This window comes from Branchiostoma floridae, chromosome 1 (genome assembly GCF_000003815.2).
Source record: "Branchiostoma floridae strain S238N-H82 chromosome 1, Bfl_VNyyK, whole genome shotgun sequence".
In the NCBI taxonomy this organism is placed as follows: domain Eukaryota; kingdom Metazoa; phylum Chordata; class Leptocardii; order Amphioxiformes; family Branchiostomatidae; genus Branchiostoma; species Branchiostoma floridae.
In genome coordinates this window covers 11,637,021-11,657,460 of record NC_049979.1, presented here as the reverse complement: position 1 = coordinate 11,657,460, position 20,440 = coordinate 11,637,021, and the positions used below count along the sequence as shown (strand labels likewise).

General features: G+C 41.9%; 3 protein-coding genes across 3 annotated transcripts; 1 reads left to right on the top strand and 2 right to left on the bottom strand.

The window, feature by feature from the left end:
- Window positions 1-48: 48 nt before the first annotated feature.
- LOC118417019 (acidic fibroblast growth factor intracellular-binding protein-like) lies at window positions 49-7,158 on the bottom strand. The gene is made up of 10 exons (XM_035822350.1): window positions 6,941-7,158; window positions 6,253-6,451; window positions 5,466-5,592; window positions 5,101-5,201; window positions 4,598-4,731; window positions 4,095-4,203; window positions 3,716-3,785; window positions 3,015-3,101; window positions 2,551-2,651; window positions 49-2,198 (listed from the first exon to the last, which is right to left on the bottom strand). Exons 1-10 carry the CDS (start codon window positions 7,020-7,022, stop codon window positions 2,117-2,119), a joined length of 1,092 nt encoding a protein of 363 aa, XP_035678243.1. The 5' UTR covers window positions 7,023-7,158; the 3' UTR covers window positions 49-2,116.
- A 134-nt stretch (window positions 7,159-7,292) lies between these two features.
- On the top strand, window positions 7,293-13,200 carry LOC118417028 (transmembrane protein 179B-like). The gene is made up of 6 exons (XM_035822379.1): window positions 7,293-7,727; window positions 8,377-8,533; window positions 8,865-8,980; window positions 9,546-9,671; window positions 10,389-10,473; window positions 10,755-13,200. Exons 2-6 carry the CDS (start codon window positions 8,378-8,380, stop codon window positions 10,941-10,943), a joined length of 672 nt encoding a protein of 223 aa, XP_035678272.1. The 5' UTR covers window positions 7,293-7,727; window position 8,377; the 3' UTR covers window positions 10,944-13,200.
- A 266-nt stretch (window positions 13,201-13,466) lies between these two features.
- Window positions 13,467-20,346, bottom strand: LOC118417011 (acid phosphatase type 7-like). Its single transcript, XM_035822338.1, has 13 exons — window positions 20,064-20,346; window positions 18,805-18,996; window positions 18,175-18,360; window positions 17,965-17,990; window positions 17,693-17,790; window positions 17,283-17,345; window positions 16,695-16,809; window positions 16,029-16,142; window positions 15,637-15,691; window positions 15,369-15,436; window positions 15,012-15,083; window positions 14,478-14,615; window positions 13,467-14,212 (listed from the first exon to the last, which is right to left on the bottom strand). Exons 1-13 carry the CDS (start codon window positions 20,194-20,196, stop codon window positions 14,147-14,149), a joined length of 1,326 nt encoding a protein of 441 aa, XP_035678231.1. The 5' UTR covers window positions 20,197-20,346; the 3' UTR covers window positions 13,467-14,146.
- Window positions 20,347-20,440: the final 94 nt, after the last annotated feature.

The following is a 20,440-nucleotide window of genomic DNA, read 5'->3' as shown; positions in this document are numbered from 1 at the left end:
AAAAACTCAATGGTAAATAATCATGACAATTGACTGACACAACATCACAAGATAAAATGCTGAAACATCTCTGAATTGTAACAGTTTCTTCGTTCTTGCAACAAGAACTGTAAATGGAATGTTCATCCCACATAATGCTACCTATAGTTGGGCGTCTGTACTAGTCACAGTATGTACAATCTGTTATTCACACAAGAAACATGATAACACAACTGATAGGAGTAAAGGATGGGACCAAACCTACAGCTCACACTTGTTTACACACTGCTCTATGTACTGGGACAGATGATACAGTATTTACAAAAGGTGAAGCAGGGGATGAAACACAAGTGCCTTCTCTCCATGTACATGTGTGGTATTTCAGTTCTAGATGATAGCTATATGACAGCTGCTGTTCTGGGTGTCAACAATGACATATCTGCTGTTCCATAATTCAGTTACAGCTAAGGTGCATCTATGATAGACCATTCCAAATGTTTCTTGTATTACAGCTGCTGTTCTAGTTGTCAGCTGTAATACAGCTGCAACTGCAGGTGACAGCTGCAATGTAGCTGCTGTTAGAACTATTTGTCAGTTGTGATAAGCTGCTATTCCAGGTGCCTGCTATAATACAGTTGGTGTCCAATTGTCAGTTGTGATACAGCTGCTATTTCAGGTGTTAGCTGTAATACAGTTGCTGTTTCAAGTGTCTGCTGTATTACAGCTGCTGTTCATGGCTCCAGCTAAAATTCAGCTGCCATTCCAGGTGCCAGCTGAGATACAACTGCTGTTCCTTGTTTAGCTGCTATACAGCTGCTATTCTAAGTGTTGCCTACACTACATCTGCAGTTCCAGCTATTCGTAGGTAGAGTTCCAACTGTACAAAACTGCTATTCCATGTGTCAGCTGCACCACACCTACTATCCCAGGTGTCAGCTGTGATATATCTTCTCATCCAGGTTCCATGCTGTACAACAGCTGTTATTCCTGGCATCAGTTGTGGCATAGCTTCAGTTCAAAGTGTTCCCTACATTACAGCTGCTGTTCCAGCTACGATTTTGTTTCTGGTCTCAGCTGCGAAACGGCTGCTATTCATGGTCACAGGTTTCGTACAACTGTAGTCCCAGTTATCAGGTAAAGCACAGCAACTGTTACAGGTACCAGCTATCACCTACATTATAGCTTCAATGTCATGTGTCCCCTATAACACATTAGCTCTTCTAGGCACAGCTGTGATACAGATGCACTTTCCAGATATCAGGTGTGGTACTGCCTGCAGCTGTGATACAGCTGCTGCTCAAAATGTACTCAGCTGCATCATAGCTGCTGTTCCAGCTGCGATACAGCTGCACTTCCAGTTGTCAGGTGTGGTACTGCAGCCATGTCAGCTGTGGCATAGCTGATGTTCAATGTCCCCTATATCAGTTTACAGCTGTTGTTCTAGGTGTCCCCTATATAACAGCTATTGTTCCATGTGTCCCCTATATTACAGCTGCTGTTCCAGGTGTCCCCTAAATTACAGCTACTGTTCCAGGTGCCCCCTATATTATAGCTGTTGTTCCAGGTGCCCCCTATATTACAGCTGCTGTTCCAGGTGCCCCCTATATTACAGCTGCTGTTCCAGCTGTCCCCTATATTACAGCTGCTGTTCCAGCTGTCCCCTATATTACAGCTGCTGTTCCAGGTGTCCCCTATATTACAGCTGCTGTTCCAGGTGCCCCCTATATTACAGCTGCTGTTCCAGGTGTCCCCTATATTACAGCTGCTGTTCCAGGTGTCCCCTATATTACAGCTGCTGTTCCAGGTGTCCCCTATATTACAGCTGCTGTTCCAGGTGTCCCCTATATTACAGCTGCTGTTCCAGGTGTCCCCTATATTACAGCTGCTGTTCCAGGTGTCCCCTAAATTACAGCTACTGTTCCAGGTGCCCCCTATATTATAGCTGCTGTTCCAGGTGCCCCCTATATTACAGCTGCTGTTCCAGGTGTCCCCTATATTACAGCTGCTGTTCCAGGTGTCCCCTATATTACAGCTGCTGTTCCAGGTGTCCCCTATATTACAGCTGCTGTTCCAGGCATCCCCTATATTACAGCTGCTGTTCCAGGTGCCCCCTATATTACAGCTGCTGTTCCAGGTGTCAGCTGTGATACAGTTGCAGAATGCATTTCTTGAGCGTGGTCATGTAGCGGGTCCACACGGTCAGCAAGTGTGGCTGGTACCTGCAGTAAAAATAATTTCATGCACAATGGCTCAAAACAGCTCTTTTTAAATGGTTCAACTGAAGTACTAAAAATCATCTTTATCTTTCACAACATTTGTTAATGTTTCATGTCACATATTAGAAATGAAAGCAACTGCGGATGCTGCGGTCATATCAGTGAAATTTGGAGTTCAGACAAAAACTACATGTACTAGGAAGACGGCTAGTACTCTCCGAACATGCAGACAAAAAAGTTATAAGGGAATAAAACGTTTTGAACGTTTCTAACATGACGACTTTACTTCATTAATAATAACAATAAAAATAATATGTTACAAGAGAGTCAGAGACTGAAAACGAACTTAACGCACCGTTTCAGCTGTGGAATCTGCTGGATTGCCGCCTCGTACGCCTTCAGGAACGCCTCAACGTCCCTCTTACTCCACCTGGCGTTTCTGCAGGGCTCGATGAACTGCACAAACAAACACAGAAACAAACTCAACAGATATACATACATCTGTATTTAGAATACAGTACTGTATATAGAATACTGTATCTGTAGTGTGAGATATATTAACTTTATGATAGTAGTCCAGCAAGTCAATAAGGCACCACGTTATGCATCATCAACAAGTACAAAGTAAACTTCACTGTGTTCAGAGATGACTGATTTGAGCAGTCACAAATGGGGAAGGAGTACAACACCTTGTTTTTGGACTGACATCTTCAACATGTTGATTGTTGCATTTATAACACCTGTTTTTACTGTGCTATGATAAGATTAGAGATACATGAATTTACAGGAGTTTGAAAGGAACAAGTGTTGCTCACTCACCTTCTCCACCAGGTCCACAAAGAAGTCCTTCAGCTCCTTGCTGTGGATCAGACCGGAGGCGACACTCACGATGCACCGCGACAGGTTCTGTTGGGGGAGAGACGCAGTCAAGGTTCAGAGAACAGCGTTACAGATACAGAAAATCAAGTATTGTTATTTCAACTTACGGTCTTTCCTACAGTATTTTAGATTTTAAAAGTTTCTGGTATGGTCTGGCTGGGGTATGAACCATGTTTGAACTGGGTATGAATCCCTTAAACCTTCCAAATTTATTGCCCCTAGGACACTGTGCCGCTCTTCAAATTTTGTACTTAGCCTAACACCCACGGAAAATGATATTTACACAAAGTCTTTATCATCTGAGCTTTAAATATGTAAATATGTTCACATAAACAAATTCATTATATGAACAAGTCAAAGATCAACTACACACTACTCTGAATCCTTGAGAAACTTACTACTTTCACTTTTTAAATATCCCATAAGGAACTTTTGAAGAAAAATGCTTTTTTTGGGTCAAATCTTTCGCAACACAAAGATTTTTCTCATCTCTGCAACTTATAGCAGTTTAACAGTTTAACTGACAGGTCAGTTACCCAAGTGTAAGAAAAATAAACAACCTTAATTTGTCCCCACCCAAAATACAGACTCATGACCTGAAGTACATTGTACATCAGAAAACAAAAGAAGAGATGTCTGACCTTGAAGTTGCTCTCAATGTCAGCGTACGTCGGGTCTGGGATCTTGCCTCTCAGGGCGGAACACACCAGGCTGGGGAGGGGGCAGACAGGTCATGTGACTCCACAGTCTGATCAACACAGAGACTATCGTTCCATACTTTCTTAGTGCTTATCAACAAACTCTCTGCAGATGACAACAACTGATTTGGTAGTCAAACTTCTGCAGTTTATAGATTTTGACCAAAGAATTCTTGGGGCATGTGGAGGCTATTAGACATTGGTACACTGCGCTGTGTCAGACTATCCTAATCTCCTAAAAAAAATAATGAAACATAAGGAAGAGACAGCTTTTGTTGCTGACTGCTGTGTGATTGTCAGTGCGTATAGCTTCCTGTCTCACCCTTTGTGCTTCTCGTAGACGTCCTTCTCTCCCGTGAGCACCTTAAGATCCCTGAGCTCCTGCAGGAAGACTCGGTCCATCTCCACATCCATGTCGTCTGCCTGGGAGTCTGGTGGGAGGAAAAACAACAGGAGTTGGAAAATCAACCCAAACTATGAAATAGTAAACTATGAAATAGTTTATCAGCTTGGTAAATCAATGGATATGGAAGTAATGCAAATCCTGAAATGCCTGTAATGGTAATTATTTTCACAAAGCAGTGACTTCTCCACCATAAAATTCATAGTACTAGTAGTACATAGTAGAAGATCATCACAATGACCATAGAGGGAAGGACCACTGAAAACACAAGGGAAGATCTTCATCTCCCCAACCTACACAGTGCCAGCCCTAAAAACAGAGGCTGCTGGTGAGCCCCAACATTTGCGTGCAAGCACGTCTAACCCTCCTCAGAGGATAGTGAGTGAGTGTTTAAATCCAAAGAGAGCAGTGTATTGACTTGCCTGCCGCCCCAAACGTCCAGTTGTGGATCATGAGGTCGGCACAGTACGCGAAGTCGTCAAACGACAGATACTGCAGCTTCTTCTTCCCTGTCTCAAACCGGTTATTACTGAAGAACACGATGGCGGCGTACCTTCTGGGGAAACAACAAGTACTAAAATACAAATGTGTTGGAAGCAAAATTGTCGTCTTTCACTTGTCTTGTAACAGTAATGCACAAACATATTTCCCTGATCCTCAGCCTTTCTAAAGTTAATTTAGAAAGTGGTCGAGAGGAAAACTTGCATCTCACTTTCAGCATTACTCCCTTTAAACTGTGTGCACCAATTGCAAGGTATTATTTAAGGTACAAGGTACATATTTTCCCCTAAGACTGTTTCATGTTGACAACCCAGCTCGGCCTGATTTTCTTTATATCTAATAAGAACCAACAAGCCTATCAGGACTTGATACATTTTGAATCCTTAAACTTAAGTAAAAGTGACCACTGTTATGTGTTACTGACTTGGCCAGCTTCTCCGGTAGCAGGAAGTGGCCGCTGATGTTGTTGACCAGAGAACCCTCCATGTCTTCCACTGTCTTGAAGATGTTCTTGCAGTTGTCATACTGGAGGAGCCACAGAAGAAACAGTTTGGTAAGAATGGCTTATGAGGATTGGAGGGAAAGCTGGAGGTCTCATGTTTATGGAGAGCCAAACCTCGTGCATGTTATTATTAATTACAGATCCTGCAACACTTATCATTGTGAGTGAACCAAACCTTACAGTCATGTCTTATCCAGATTGTGCTGTACAAAACAGGTGTGCCATGCCTAAAAGTAGTAATCGGTCAATCAATTCAAACAAAAACAAAACAAAACAACGCCCCCTACCTGTCTCCTGCAGCTGCGCAGACGGATGTTGGTTCTCTCGCTGACATCATCTACGTCCTTCCTGTGCCGATTGGTCAGCTTCTTGCCGAGGATTTCGCGGATAACCGCGCTGTCAAAGTCGTAGTATCTAGGAGTACACATTCCAATCAGAGTTTGACAAACAACACTGTTACAATCTCACACTGACATCTTCTATTCAAAGATTGTATGAGTTCAAAATATAAAATTTTCCAATTACATTTAATAACAATGATAATACATGTTTGCACCAATGACGTCATAATGAACGCAGTGTCTAGTTTGGAAATAAGCACCACTGTGTGTGTGTGTGTATGCTTGTGTGTGCTTGTATGTGCTTGTATGTCTATGTGTGTGTGTGTGTGTGGATGTTTGTGTGTGTTTATACAAAATGTATGTGTCAATATGCCTCTATATCAGCATCCTGTTTACAGCTGTAGGTATTCTAATAAAAATGTTCACATGCATGTGTGTATCTGTGCCTGTACATGCATGTGTGTGTCTATGTGTGTGTGTGTGTGTGTATATGTGCCTTACATCTCTATCAGCGTCCTCTGCACAGTTGTAGGTATCAAATGTGTGTGCGTGTATGTCTGTGTCTGTACCTCTGCATATGACACACTATGCCTTCAAGTAACTTCTTTATCAAAGTCCTCTGCACAGCTGCAGGTTTGAAGTGTGGATGTGAGTCTGTGTGTGTACATGTATATGTGTGTGTGTGCATGTGTACATGCATATGTGCGTCCCCGTATGTGCACATGTGCCTTACTTCTCTATCAGTGTCCTCTGCACAGCTGCGGGAATCTGCAGCAGGACCTGCGTGGCCAGTTTGGGCGGTGACTGCAGGAAGCGCTCCAGCAGCGAGAATGTGCGGTAGTTGTCGAGCGTGTCGCTCTGGAGCATGTCCGGGGAGGCGCCCGTCGACTGCAGGATCCCGCTCTGCAGCCGCGCCTGCACTGCTTCATGGACTGGTTAGGGGAGGATTTCAAAATTCATTCAAACAAAAAATCAAAATAACATTTTTCTTCACTTCATTTACATGCCAATTCAAAGTTTGGTTTAAATATCTGCTGTTTCAGATGCTATCCAGTCACTGATGAAAGACAGTGGATGCTGTCTGAAATGTATCTAAGAAAAGTATAGAAGTCTATAAAACTTATCCAGTTGTTACTTTTGTATTGGGCATATCATCAGCTGTGTGTTTGATAGAACATTTGAAATATCGGTGTACTAAATCATCAAATATAAAGTCACATGTAGTTGTCTAAATTGACTGCTAGTGTTCAATATATCAGCATGGTCACGAAGTCATGATTACATTCAGTAAAAAGACGACAATACAATATACAAAATGGTGTACAATCAATCATTTTTCTGTGCTCCAAATAATTCAGGTACAACATAGCGGTTACGTTGCGCCCCTCCCCCTCCCCCTTCTTATATGATTGTTTACTCACCTGTTAGCCCGTTCAGCCAATGGCCGAAGACGTCAAAGTCAATGTAAGTATTGTTGGTCACGAAAACGTTCACTGATGTCATAGCTTGAAGGTCAACCAATCACAAAGAGTCGAATTTCACGCATTTGTCCATCTTATGAACGAAATCATAACGTTATTCCACGATGCATGACTGTGGGGCTGTGGGATCATGAAGGTCAAAGGTTGATGGATCAAAAGCGCCGCTAAGCGATCAAGAGTAAAAGCGCACCTGTAATGAAGCATTATCGCCGCTAGACGTCTCTTTTTATCCATCTGTTTTCTTGGCTACCATCGTTTTAATAGCGAAAGGATTAAGGAGCCATTGACATGGGTCGTTTCTGTTTGATTCTCAGCAAATTAGTCGTTTCAAATGGCATGGTTTTCAGCCAGAGACTGTAACATTGTAAGGTGTTTACAATAACTGTATGTCTATTTATCTCCGCATAGAGGCGCTGTTAGGAAAGTGTGTGTTTTGATATCCTGACCTGAAGACCCGGAAGTGAATCTTTCCGCCAAAACATTGGACGGCCGGTGGTCACCCAGCTGGACCGGCGCTTTGTTCCGCAAGCCGTGTAAAATGTTTCGCGAAAAAAATTGTGTCATGTGCTAGAAGGACCACTAGGCCACCGTCAAGGTAAACTCGATGGATGGGTGACGTCATTTTGACAGGTGCCATCACAGGTGTCAAAAGGTGAACATACGACGCAAGGCAGGGTCAAAATCCTCGGTACACTTCACAAGTTGCTGATGACGTAAGGTTTTGCAGGTCAGTTCTCCGGTTCCTTCTTGGTTGATAGAATAACGTAAATGGCAACAAAAACAATAATAGCTTTCACGACTGCCAATGTGCATTATGAATCGTTTTGTTGTGTGATGCATGAAAAAGCCAAAACAAACGACTGTAAAATGATTTTTGGTCTAATGGTCTAATGTTTGTTTTAGATTATACAACAGCTGATGATGGGATCAATTACCTGTAACAGTTAACGTTAACTTAGGTCCCCAACAGTCTGGCTTTTGAACACTTCATGTCTTGACCATCTTCTATATTTGCATAACAGTATTCAGAGTGCTTTGTTTATGTCTCAGGGGCCCTCACCCTTGACATTTCACCAGCATGTCACTCACAATTCCTGTCACTGCTCATGCACACTCGGAAGTGTCAACAAGCTTATTCCCTATAACAATTCCATGGGTTTGTGGGCCTGGGTTCGATCGCAGGGTCGGCTTGGGTCGGACAATGTTGTAAGGGATTGCATTCCATCTTTCGTTAAGGGTCCCGTGTTCGAGGAGGTCAGTGCCTCAAGCACGTAAAACAGCCTCATTACTCAAAACTGGGTTATCTACTGGCTGCAATAATTCACCACTGCAGAGATGAATGACCAAATTTCTAACCCTGTCCCCCCTCCTAACAGGATGGCATGTCCCCACTTTGCTAAGGTGCTGGGAGTTGTGCAGGCCCTGTGTGTGGTGTGTGGCATCATCGTCGCCTGTATCCTCACCATCAGCAGGAACGACGCCGGGCAGAGATGTCTGCTGTTCGGGGACTTCAACCTGGACTCCCAGTCTCAGGTCAGTCAACTCAAACATAGAAAATATTCCATTTTCTATTCTATTCCATTCCATTCCTGTTCTATTCTATTCTATTCTATTCTACCAGTATTCTGTTCTATTCTACCAGTATTCTGTTCTATTCTACCAGTATTCTATTCTATTCTATACTACATGTACTTCTTACGCCAGGCAAAACATAAGGCGTAGAATGACTTTACTATAACATTATCCTTATCTATTACATTCTATTCTGTTCTTCGCTACTCTTGCAATGTCATACAGGTGTGTGACAGTGTTTGTATTGTTGTTATACAGGTATATGACAGTTTGTGTATGATATGTTATACAGGTATACGGCAGTGACAGTGTGTGTAGTTACTGCCTGTACCAGGCCCTGGTGACCTCCGCTGCAGCACTGCTCCTCATGCTGGTCAGCTGCATCGCCTCTGTCCACTACGAAGTCTGGTAAATATCAGATTCTATAGACCTAGATGGTGCACACACTATAGAACATCTTACACACACTGTACCCTCACAATAACACAGGGACTTTTATTGGACTGACAGATGTTTCTTTATTATTGAGAAGATGGTTTTATGATTAACAGGGAGTTTTTTTACGATTGACAGGTAGCTTGCATGATTGACAGCTGGTTTGGGATGATTGACAGGTGTTTCCATATTATTTACAGGTGGTTATGCATGCTTAATTAACAGGTGGTTTTGTATGATTGACAAGTAGGGGTGGGTATCGGTGCATTGTGGGAGTGGGATACTCCACCAAACAGATTCATTTGTAGTGAAATGGACCATTGTTTTGAGTATCGCCCATTTACAAGACAATTATGTCCAGGTTCAGGTCTGGACCTCTGCATTTTCTGTGCCGGTCTGGTCGCACATCACCGAGTCCATCTGAACTGATCGTCCGTTAGGATGAAAAGGACAAGAAGAAGACCTATACCTATTGACAAATGATTTTTGGCTGACAGGTGGATTGTGTTAGTGATACATGGTTAACTATGATTGACAGGTGGCAGTCTGCCCAGATGGTGGTGTGTCTGCTGGGCTGCCTGGCTAGCCTGGTGGCAGCCGTTACCCTGACAACCGGGTACCAGGACTGGTGCAGACATCTGCAGGAGGGACGGAGCACAGACAGGTGGGGTAATGTACAGGTGTTCTGTAGACAGGTGAGGTGATGTACAGGCATTCTATAGACAGGTGAGGTGACATACAGGTGTTCTGTAGACAGGTGGGGTAATGTACAGGTGTTCTGTAGACAGGTGGGGTAACTTACAGGTGTTCTGCAGACAGGTGGGGTAATGTACAGGTGTTCTGTAGACAGGTGGGGTAATGTACAGGTGTTCTGTAGACAGGTGGGGTAATGTACAGGTGTTCTGTAGACAGGTGGGGTAATGTACAGGTGTTCTGTAGACAGGTGGGGTAACTTACAGGTGTTCTGCAGACAGGTGGGGTAATGTACAGGTGTTCTGTAGACAGGTGGGGTAATGTACAGGTGTTCTGTAGACAGGTGGGGTAATGTACAGGTGTTCTGTAGACAGGTGGGGTAACATACAGGTGTTCTGCAGACAGGTGGGGTAATGTACAGGTGTTCTGTAGACAGGTGGGGTAATGTACAGGTGTTCTGTAGACAGGTGGGGTAACGTACAGGTGTTCTGTAGACAGGTGGGGTAATGTACAGGTGTTCTGTAGACAGGGGAGGTAACGTACAAGTGCAGACACCTGCAGGAGGGACGGAGCACAGACAGGTGAGGTGATGTACAGGTGTTCTTTATACAGATGACATATAGAGAAGTCAAGTTTGTTCCTCTTTCTGGTCTGACAAAACTAACAAATGTTTCCTGTCCCGCCACAGCTGTGAGGTGGCTGCTTCTGAGTATGATGCTTCCAGCGGGCACTCCACCATGTTGGCATTCTTCAGGAACATGCAGGCAGCACAGGTGAGGATCAAAATGGCTAAACATGCAATACCCTAACATTTTTTCAGGTGCTCAAATTCGAATCATTCTATTGGTACTTGCTAGAATATGGCTGGGTGTCTTTAACTCCTATACTCTTTGTTGTCACTGCAAAGGCTATAAAAAGCAGTATGTGCCATTCATCTTTGGCATGTCTCCTTACTTTCCAAATACGAGGCAAATATGGAAACCCCTAGACCATTGTACCAGTTAAAACACACAGGTACAGATGTCTTGTAATCAGTAGTGTTTTTCTTCTGCAGAGTTTTGGCTGGGTGTTGTTCCTGGTCTGGGCCCTGACCACCTCCATGGTGACCGTCCAGTGTTTCGTCGTGTCCAGAAAACGAGAGTATGACCTCGCGCCACCGGAGACTGAGGCAGGCGACGAGAGAAGGCCACTCATCTGGGGGGAGAGACGCAGACTGCAGATTGTACAGGATCCTGTGGAGTAAGGACTATGGATCCAGCACTATTCTACAAGACTGCAGATTGTACAGGATACCATGCAGTAAGGATACTGGATCTGAAGAGCCCACAAAATACAGACTCTGGACCCTGCAGAATCCCACAGAGTAAAGACTATGGATCCAAAAGGATCCTAGCACATAAAGACTGCAGATTGTAATAATTAGGATCCAATGGAGTAAGAACTCAGGATCTAAGGATTCCACTAGGTAAAGACTACAGATCCTACAGGTAGGTCTGCAGAATCCACAACACAGACACTCTGGATCCTATAGAATCCAGCAGAGTAAAAACTTCAGACCATGCAGGATCCCACAGAATAGAGACTTGGTATATTACCGAATCCTGCAAATTAAAGATAAAAAATACTGAAGGATCCCACAAAATAGAGACTCTGGATCCTACAGAATCCCACACAGTAAATACCAGATACAAGATCCCCAAAATGAAAAAACTACAAAGCCAAACATTCAATATTCAAAAGCTATAATTGCATTTTGCCTGAATGTTAGGAATTCATGTACATAAATCTTTCAAAAGATCACAAAGCAAACAGTTGTGATCAACATGTTGCAATGGGGAAAAAAAGCAGGAAAAAGGAATACTGTAAAGTGTCATATGGTATGAGATGTAATTTTATACTGACTACTTTAATGATAATAAGTTAAATGTTCTGTCTTCTAAACTGGAAGCAATATAAATTATATAATCATATGTATTTGAATATGTTCTACTTTTTGTTAACTTATTTCCCTCTGTTGTCCTATGAACAGTTTTAGTACTGTGGTGCTTAATGTTTTATTTTCTGTTTCTGACTATTGATGTTTGCAGATGAGAAAAAATAGGTCATAAAGAGACAATCAATGCGTTATTTTAGTGGTCAGGAAGTCAGTGTAGACAGGATTCATAATTCTTGTATTAATGGGAAAAGTGCAATGTATCTAGGGGACCACCAAGTAAGTAGGGGACCACCAAAAAGTTTCCAGGTGTTCCTTATAATATACATAGAGGTGGTATTTTGTACAGATCTGACAGTATTTAAAATCCTGGTTATAAGGTGTCCATGAAAGCCAGAAAACTGGCTTGTGGGTTTGACTCAGCTCTTGGATGTACTTCTGTCAGACATGCGGGTAATAGTTTAAGGTCAACAGAAGAAACCAATTGACTTATTGTACCACTACCTCTACATTTGTTTGTTTGTTGGTTGATTGGCTCTTGGATAGTAAATTGATTATGCTGAACGTGGAAAGTGACAATGAAAACCATACCATGTTCCTAGTTTTATAGTTTGAAATCCTTTGAGAGCCTATGTGTGAGTAAGAACATATTTTTTGTGTGTGCCAAAACCATTATGAAATGCCAAAATCAAATTTACCGGATCTGATAGATGAATTTGATGTACATATGTGAGTAGATAGACTTGAATTTTCTAAGTAATGAAGAAAAAGACAATGATTTTAAAAACTGTACAATGTATGTAGATCTGTACAACAGATGGTCTGTGCTGGAGAAGTGTAATTTGCATATTTGTTGTACTGAAATGTTTCCAAACCAAAACATTGATGATTATTGCATATTGTGTTGGTGATACAGTGACATAATTGGTTGTAATTGATACAATCTTATGTTAGAATGTCAAGGTTGACTGGCGTGTATATATTCCTGATGATCAGGTTTATTTACTCAACCATGTTTCTGAAGTTTATGTTTCTTGAGATAATTGTTCATTTGTGTTATCAGTGTTCTCCATGTATTATATACTGTCACGTATAATGATTTATTTGGTCCATTTTGTGCTGTTTGAAATTTTGATAAAATGTATACATTATATATAACATAAGAATATACACAACAGCAACAACTGCACCTACATGTATACTGTAAGGTGTACAGGGATTAGCATTGTAGTAGTATGATAGTAGATTGGAGACCAGCATTTCAATCATGCCCGGCGTATGTATCAAGCAAGAGTGCTGATTGAGTCCCACAGTTCCAAGCATTCAGAAGTACAAACCCCATTACACTGTTTCTGAGAAATATTCAGTATCTGAAATGATGCATGACCGAAAGGCCATACTTTTTGATAGAAACAGGATCCGCCAAATTATTCTGCAGAGAAGCAACCACAGGAGCAACTATATGTATCAGAGGTTGGATAATAATGGAATATGTTGTGATGGATGAAATTCAACACCAAGTTTGAAGACAGATGAAAAAATGTCAATAAAAAGGTGGAGAACTTCATTGTCTTATAATGTATTTGTGTCTACATTAAGAAAGGCCTATTGAAAGCCAATTTCCAGGGTGATGCCAAAAGTAAATCTTTATGAAAAAACAGCTGTTACAACACCCTTTTCTGGGGGAAACAAGATAAATGCAGGACTGCATTTTAAATTGGATTCTAGAAGAAAACTGTTTATGCCTCATGAAAACATGTTTATAGCAATGTGTAGAATTGAATGTTTGTGTGACTAACCCCTTATTTAATTTACAATAAAGACAATACCATATTGAGCAGCAATGAGCCCTGGCTTTAATTTCAACAAAGTGCAACATTTATTTTACAATTGGCACCTTTGTAGACTGGAGATAGACCTGAATTCTCCAAAGAAATAACAGTTACCACTTGGTTGACAATAGATCTGGCACATTGAAACATATTGAAACCGATAATAGGTTGACAATAGGTTTGGCACATGTTAAAACATATTGAAACCGGATAGAAACCTGATTGTGTTCGGTTTGACACATTACATCATAGTCATCAGGTATGCTAATTCTTCATTTCAAAATTTTAAAATTTCACTGATAAAACATACTCAGTAGATTTCACTGATAAAACATATTCAGTACTGAGGATTGAGAAGCAGACGGATGATATCACATTCTGAAGCGCAACATTAACCTTTAAGAGATGAAATAAAACTCTTTTAAAAAATCAAAAGAAAAATGTACATCACCACAATTAATAAAATAGTATCAGTTTAAAACAAGTACCTGCCAACTCATAAGGTATTCTGTTGGGATTGAAACTAAGTAGTACTGGTTTGTTTGTGACAGATTTGTGACTTATTTTAAAAGTCCTTCCTTTCAAGTAGACCATACCTACCACCTTGCAGATACAGCAGCATGTATATATTTTTCACATTTGCTGTCAGGTGTTCCAGGTGTATCTACAGGTGTTGTCCTGTCAGGTACGGCTGTAGGGACCGTGCTGGTCCTTGATGACCCAGATAGAGTCAATCACCTGTCCATCCTGGAAAGAGAAAACAGAATGAAAGTGAAAGGATTCAGTAAATCTGCCCAAGAATACCACTAGAGGCACCAATGAAATCTGGTGTATGTGGACAGGTGGTCTCTACAGGTAGGTTTCTTAAAGGTCGTGTCAATAAAGAAAATTATCCGTGACCAACAAAAATTGGTGACATTTTAGGAGCATGGGTACAGGTACCAGTATCTTACTGCATTACTTGACACCTGTTCCAGGTACAGGTGTGAAGAGTTGTGCAGCTTGAACCTACCTTGTCATCTGACACCTGTTCCAGGTACAGGTGTGTTGAGTTGTGCAGCTTGAACTTGGTGTAGCCATAGTCAGAGTTCCTGAGGGCACTCCAGACTGGAGGATTAGCGATCCAACCATCGTGACGCTCCCTGCAGCCCTGAACAAGAATTACAAGCACACCGATTACTCCATTCATTCCAGGATTTGCAATAATAGCTTCAGTGTTATGTTTCCTACCACATGTAGTATCCATCCTATTCTAGCTCCAGTTTGTTTCTAAGATCATGATCACTTCCCGGCCACATTGATTGGTTAGCCAACACAGATAATTGTAATCAATTACCAAAAGGATATAACAATAAGGGGTTGGCATGAAGACTTGACTAAAATAATTTACTCCCTGCAACGGTGAATTTGCCCCTCCCCAATTCCCCCCCCCACTATTTTGTGTTTATCTTTCTGTTCAGCTATTTATTTTCAAAGTCCAAAACAAACTAACTTGGTGTGGTTGAAGACTGATAGACAAGATACTAAGAAGTAAACGTGTACATACAGCAGAGCCAGTGATGATGTGCACAGGAGCCTTGGGATTGGTGTAGGGGGTGGCCATGCTGCCGTTGTACACCTGGACATCGAAAGCAAAAACATTTCTCAAATACCAAAGGTAAAAAGCTGTGTATGCAATAACAGAGAATGTCCTGGTTCTCTGTACACATATGATATATCAATGCTGGCATTTAAGCTGGCAACAGAGAAATCTCAGATTGGGACTATTGTTTTATGTAAGCTGAAATGAATATGAAATTATATTTTAGTGTGGAACCTGCAGCAGTTGTACTTCCTTGACAATTTCTTTACTTTCTTACTCATCACAATTTAACAGAGAAGACCAAGGATGACATCTCCTTACCTTGTAATCATAGACAGGCCACAGTCTCTCGTATGTGTGCTCATGTGCCCAGATTTCCAGGTCCACACCTGATAGCTCAAAGGAAAACAATGTTCAGTTTTATACTTTCCATTTTTAACATAAACTTTAATATCATGTACATTTGTACACTTATCATTGCTGTCTTTTTTAATACTTCCAGTACATAACCTTTATATTTTGTACTTCTCAAAATGTGCCTCTTTAATTGAGTAAAGTCAACAAGTTGTAAAGAAAGGGTATGACTCACCATACTTGTAGAAGAGATCCTCCACCCCAGGGTAGCCAACATGTCCTTTACGCACCTACATGTACACAGACATAGTGACAAGTAAACAGACCGTTTCTGTGTTATAAAATGCTTTGTTGATTGTCATCACCGAATGTCCTATATATCACATTGAGTTTGTGGAATGATCCTATTGTACTTACAACATGCTAATCATTACTATGTGTGCATGACCATGGAGCAAAAAGACCAAGACTCACAGTCTTCAGCATCCGTTCAGCTGCTGTTTTATTTCCATGACAGACAAGTTCAAAGAATCCTGTCTGTAACAGTGGCTACCTGTGACCATCTTCTACAAGTCCCTTGAGTGGCCACTACAGAAAGGTCTGACTGTGACTGGTAAAAAGACTTACAACACTCTCGTGTCTGGTGCAGTCGTCGTGATCGTTGTTGGAACAGTACATGGGGCGGTGGCCCATGGTGATGATCCAGGGACGCTCCTTCCTGTTCTCTGGTTTAGCAGCTTCCTGAAGCAGAAATGTCAGCTCCAATCAGGCCATGCAAAAGAGTGACTCTGATAACTGTTAAGTGTAGGACAGTAAGCTGAGTGCAAAGTAAGCAAATGGTACTGAACATAAGATGGCAGACACATACACAGCAAGACCATTTGACATCTTACAACAATAAGTTCTCTAAGCAAGATCCTGGTTGTTAGGATCCTTTCAAACAACACAACTAACAATAGTCCAAATGAGTCTCCTTTAATGCTTCTGGTATCTCGATCCACCCTTAGTCCTTACTCTGGTGCCTCAGTTTCTTACCCATGCATATATAACTCTATATGGCAATGGACAACACAGATTTGACAAGCAAGGTGCTATGGGACTATTGTTAGTAATTTTGCTAGTGGGCCATGAGTCGGGTTGAATTGCTTCACTGTCATCTCAAAAAAAGGGGAATTCCCCAGTGTATTCATCAGTTTTGAACAGATCATCTAGCCTTAGTAATTAGCTTTTGGATACATGTAGTTTGGCAGCCATACCAATAAAACAACACAGTAAGGCAAATGCAGTACAAACCATGAGATCCTGCTCCAGCCACTTGTACTGCTCTGTCATCTGCTTGAGCCCATACTGGACATAGAAGTACACCTCAGTGGAGAAACCAATGATATGGGCAGGACCAACATTGAAGCTAGAAATGGAAATAAAAGTATGTATTATATGCATGTAACATTCACTCCAAAAATGAAAAAGAAAGGAAGTAAAAACACAATACACAGAAAAATACACTCAAATACACACAGTTTAAGAAAGTTCAGCACCAAGGACAGGTCTCGTCCTACAGGTACTACAGATCATGCCTTTACAACTTTGATCAATGAGAACAGGAAAACAGAATCTACCAATGTTCCCCTGCACTGGCCATGTCCACTGTCCTCTACCATGTATAATACTGTAGATATTCAAATGCAGACGAATTCAGCACCAAGGACAGGTCCAGGGCAATCCATACCACACATTTTGCATTCACAACGTTCAACATGACAGATGAAAATAGGGGATCAAACCCAGCTACCCCCTCTCTACCCTCTTCTCCCAATCCCCTACAGCTGATATTCACTCAAATGGAGAAGAATTCAGCACCAAGGACAGGTCTGGCCTTACCTGTACCACAGATTCTGCACCCCACCAGGCATGGAGAACCTGCTCACATAGTTGGAGAAGTTACTGCAGGGACAAGAAGAAAATATCTTAGTCCAGCTGAGGGAATACAGCATGGCCAAATTAAGTTGTGGCCGAACCAATTTAATAAGAAGGATCGTATCATACACTGAAAATGTTGGCCTCTATGTATAAAATCTCTTTCCTTCAAAATGACAGGCTTGCAGTCTCCAGAGAATTTCATTCAAGTTTGACCTTATTGCAATTTCCTTTAACAACAATGTTGAATGAATATGCCATAATATAAGGACATATTTTTAAAAATCCATCAGCACAATACACAATCACACCCATGAATCAGCGGATGTATCAGCTTATGCTATGCAGAGCAGAACAAGTAACAGAGGACTCACTAAGCATTCTCATGGTTCCCCACACATGTCATGTAGGGCACATAGGCCGCTATGGACTGGATCTGGTTCATGAAGGCATCGCCCACACGGGCATTCTCCTGAAAAAACAATGCAGTCAAGTGTTTTTGATTCCATTTGGCTTGAAATATTAGGCAATATATGGCAGCCTAGGAAGTGTTGCTGATACATAATAGCAGCCAATTACAGGAAAAGACATATGATTTTTATATATGTATAGTAAAATCCATACATAAGTATGCAAAATAACTTACAGAGTCCATGTCATATGCAAAGTCACCTGAAACAAGCAGAGAAGAAGAAGAACTTTATTGCATGACAATTGTAAGCCAAAGATGCCCAGACTGTAGAGCCTGCTAAAAATGCCTACCGGTAGTTCAAATATAGATATAGATCAAGCAAGATTATTTGATTATAAATATACAATTCAATACATACCATTAATTCACTCTGACATCACTTACCAACATGCAGGATGAAGTCATACATGCCCCTCTGTGTGTCTCCCTGCAGCCGGCTCAGAGACTGGGCGTTCTCGTTGCCCATGTCTCCGAAGGCAGCGAAGGATGGGCTCCAGTCAGTTCCCTCCTTCATGGCGGTGAAGACGAACAAGTCACTCCAGCCTCCCTCCATACTGCCACAGTGGTACACTGACAAAATCACAAAAAATTCTTATATATCATCATCACCATGTTTCAGTGCTCAGCTAAAGGCAGGCGGTCATTTACTTCCACTGTTTTTGTTCACAAGAAATTGTTACTTTCAACATGAATAACAAAATAACAATTGTAGTGAAACATCATGACAACAAACAGTGAAGATGAAATTTAAAGAAGTCTGACTCAAGCAATCAGATTTATTTTTGAAAAGGTTCCTCCCTCTAACTACCATGACTTCTTTTAAAATCTTTGTCAATATGTACCTTAGCTTGCCTGCATTGAGATGTTCGACAGTTGATGGTTGAAACTTTTTTTAGAATTCTCATTAGCTCTTAGACAAGACTTACCAAAGAAAGAGCATTGGTTTTGTAGTACAATGCATTATGGTAACACAGATTGGGGGAATTACACAGTGATTATAATACAGCCACTCACTGTACGTGTGCCCGGGAGTGAGCCCAGTCAGCGTGACCCTGTGGATGTGCTGTACGCGATGTTCATCTCCTCCATCCTCAAACTCCACGCTGGACCCCCGGGGCGTCTTCATCAGCCCGCCCTCCCCGTACTCCACGACTGAGTCCGTCTGGTTGGCTGTGCTCCAGGTCACCATCATCTCGCTGGCTGAGCCTGGCTCACAAGGGAAACAAACAGGCTTTCCTACCTTGTATGTATTCCGAAAACTCCCAAAAAACTTCCATAAAGTTAGTACTATATCTATATGGTACTATATGTATGAATACTTTGACAGCCCTGGGTAACCATCCCTGTGTTTATGGTCGCTAGGCTGAGTAAGCTATCTTTGACTGCCATTGCAAGAAGTCCACCTGAAAAGTTCATCATACTGCTAGAGTATGCTCCAATTACAACAAACTCAATTAGAGTGAACAAAAGCTGATATCTGAGAGCCACTCCGAGTTCTTCTTCCTATTTCCTTTCCCACAAATTATTCATGTTGGTATGAAGGACAAGAGGAGATGCAGGAATGCAAATATTTACCTCACAAGCAGATACTGTAACATTGTTTGAAAAGAGGAGAGAAGCCGGCCTAGGAGTGTGTTTCGTTACCGTATGCTGGCCGTACTTACTTACGTACGGTTTCCTTATTCGTATTGGCTGCCATTTAAGTTAGCTTAGTCTAGCAGCAAAATTTGCCCTTAAAATGCAGGAAATAGCGTTTCTGAGGGTTTTGACTTGAACATTTTTTCGCGGGTGCTTGCATTTAAAATGGTAACGGGGGGGGGGTCCCAAAGTCCGGTAAGGTGCAATGTCCACAAAAATTCCCACGTTTTTGCACATAACAAGGAGGTTAAAAAGTTGTAATCTCCAAGCAGATCCTACAATGGCATAAGATAGTACCAAACTGGCCAAAGAGTGTAGTCAGCCAAGAGGTGTAACGTTACATTTGCCATGCAGCAAAGCACACTCCTAAGCCGGCTTCACTCCTCTGCCAGCTTTTGATACTAATTTATGCTACCGTAGGATCTGCTTGGAGATTAAAAAAGTTGCACGTACGGCGGGTTGTGCCTTAGCAAAAAAAGTTAAAATACCTAATCTCCAACCAGATCCACGGTGCGTAATGTATAGTATCAAACTTCCCGTTTGACTCCCTTTAGCCGGCTACACTCCCTGGCCAACTTTGATACTATCTTATATTATGGCACCGTAGGATCTGCTTGGAGATTAAAAATACCCACCTGCGTAGGACAGGTGCACCTGTTGTGGCCACCCCCCGTAAATGTCCCGTTTGATAACGGGGCTTGCAGAGACAACAACAGCGGCGAGAATTGCCATGAAGATCGGCGCCTGCCATGAGAAGTCGGACCCCATTGTACCGATCAGTTGACTCTGGTACCGTTACTTCAATTCTTCAAACACAATCTGGTCACGCGCCTAGAACATGAACTGGGTTGAGAAGTAAATATGTCCGCCCTTGAACATTCGTTACCTAAAAGTAGACCGCACGTCCCTGAGGTTAAATATATCTGTATGGGGAAGTCGAGTATACGGATATACTACATCAGTTCATCTGCCCGCGAAATGTTGATCGTAAAGTACTCCAAAAGAGCCGCAA

Coding starts and splice junctions, on each gene's coding strand:
- LOC118417028 (XM_035822379.1), top strand. CDS start 8,378: ATGGCATGTCCCCACTTTGCTAAGGTGCTGGGAGTTGTGCAGGCCCTG. Junction 8,981..9,545: donor TCTGTCCACTACGAAGTCTG/GTAAATATCAGA, acceptor TATGATTGACAG/GTGGCAGTCTGCCCAGATGG. Junction 10,474..10,754: donor GGAACATGCAGGCAGCACAG/GTGAGGATCAAA, acceptor TTTCTTCTGCAG/AGTTTTGGCTGGGTGTTGTT.
- LOC118417011 (XM_035822338.1), bottom strand. CDS start 20,196: ATGGGGTCCGACTTCTCATGGCAGGCGCCGATCTTCATGGCAATTCTC. Junction 18,361..18,804: donor CACTCCCGGGCACACGTACA/GTGAGTGGCTGT, acceptor TGATTTTGTCAG/TGTACCACTGTGGCAGTATG. Junction 17,346..17,692: donor GGGAACCATGAGAATGCTTA/GTGAGTCCTCTG, acceptor TTGTCCCTGCAG/TAACTTCTCCAACTATGTGA.
- LOC118417019 (XM_035822350.1), bottom strand. CDS start 7,022: ATGACATCAGTGAACGTTTTCGTGACCAACAATACTTACATTGACTTT. Junction 6,452..6,940: donor TTGGCTGAACGGGCTAACAG/GTGAGTAAACAA, acceptor TCCCCTAACCAG/TCCATGAAGCAGTGCAGGCG. Junction 3,102..3,715: donor ACATTGAGAGCAACTTCAAG/GTCAGACATCTC, acceptor CTCCCCCAACAG/AACCTGTCGCGGTGCATCGT.